General features: G+C 38.8%; 1 protein-coding gene across 1 annotated transcript; it reads left to right on the forward strand.

The window, feature by feature from the left end:
* The first annotated feature begins 401 nt into the window (after positions 1-401).
* LOC125995942 (olfactory receptor 14J1-like) lies at positions 402-1313 on the forward strand. The gene has a single exon (XM_049764890.1). It carries the CDS (start codon positions 402-404, stop codon positions 1311-1313), a length of 912 nt encoding a protein of 303 aa, XP_049620847.1.
* The last annotated feature ends 289 nt before the right edge of the window (positions 1314-1602 follow it).

Raw genomic sequence — 1602 nt, forward strand, 5'->3', positions numbered from 1 at the left:
AACAACCTAGAAATACAAAATCATCAGTTAAAAAAAAAAGGAAAGAAGATCTGAGTCATCCAAACCATGTTACTTAACAGTCTCTTTTACTATGCCCCTGTCTGCTATACCTTGATTCTTTTTAACTTATGTCCCAATATCCTAAACTTTTACTACTTGTAAAATTGAAATGTCAATGTGAAAATTCATAATTTTTATAACCAATATCTAAAAAATGTACTCAAGGTAACTAAATTTCTAGAGATGGATATAAATATATGAAACCTTTTCATTTTTATGCAGATAAGATGTTTATCCTGATATATTTTTCAAGCTTTGAAGCTTAAACTTACGTTGCAAAAATTTCTATTCAACAGATTCCATTTTGCTCTGCAGTTAGCGACACTCCGAAGTCCAAGATTATGGCGAACTTCACTCTGAGTAGGTTTCTTCTCCTTGGCTTTTCCGTCAAACCTGAGTTAGAAATCATGTATGCTTCTCTGTTCTTAGGCTTATACATGTTCTTTTTAACTGGTAACATCCTCATCATCACCATCACTTCCATGGACGAGAGTCTCAACTCCCCCATGTACTTCTTCCTGAAGCATCTCTCCTTTTTGGATTTCTGCTATATTTCTGTAACAGTACCAAAGTTCATTTACAACTCTTACATGCAGAGTGAAATTATTTCCCTCTGGGAATGCATGATACAGTGCTTTGCTTTCATTGCTTGTGGTTGTACTGAAATGGCCATGCTCACAATGATGTCCTATGACCGCTATGTGGCCATCTGCCTTCCACTGCGCTATGACATCATCATGGATGTCAAAACCTGTGTCTATGGAGTAATCGGAGTCTGGGTCAGTGGGGCCATCTCTGGAGTCATGCACACAGCAGCGACTTTCTCCATCCGCTTCTGTGCCCCCCGGATCATCCACCAGTTCTTCTGTGACATCCCCCAGATCCTGAAACTCTCCTGCGCCAATGACTATCTTCCTGAGGTTGGTGTCACTCTCTTCACATCTTTGCTGTCATTTCTTTGTTTCTTCTTTATTGGATTCTCCTATATGCACATATTTTCCTCTGTGCTGAGGATGCCATCTGCAGAAGGCAGAGCCAAGGCCTTTTCCACCTGCCTCCCCCACCTCGCTGTTGTCATATTATTTCTTTCTACAGGTGCCTTTGAATACTTTAAGCCTCATTCTGACTCTCCGACTGATTTGGACATTTTCCTCACTATCATGTATACTGTAGTACCTCCAACCTTCAATCCAGTGATCTATAGTCTGAGAAATAAAGCCATCAAGTCAGCTGTAAGAAAGATTTTTCATTGAAGAAAAGAAGCATTTACTTATATTCACTCTTAATTCCGAGAAAATTCAATATATAATAGCTAACATTAATATATCTGATCGATTGATTATTTTAGGACACACCTAATGGTCTTAAATAGGGATCATTCCTATTGTGCTTGGGGAATCATTTGGGATGTTAGGGATATAACCAGTATCAGCTGCATTCAAGGCAAGCTCCCTACCTACTGTACTATCACTCTGGCCTTGATAGATTAAAATTTCTTTTACGCTGAAGTAAATGAGTCAGAGGGAGAGGAATAAACATAGA

This window comes from Suncus etruscus, chromosome 18 (assembly GCF_024139225.1).
Source record: "Suncus etruscus isolate mSunEtr1 chromosome 18, mSunEtr1.pri.cur, whole genome shotgun sequence".
Lineage (NCBI taxonomy): Eukaryota > Metazoa > Chordata > Mammalia > Eulipotyphla > Soricidae > Suncus > Suncus etruscus.

Excerpts from the sequence above, each read along its gene's own strand:
- LOC125995942 (XM_049764890.1), top strand. The coding sequence starts at position 402 with ATGGCGAACTTCACTCTGAGTAGGTTTCTTCTCCTTGGCTTTTCCGTC.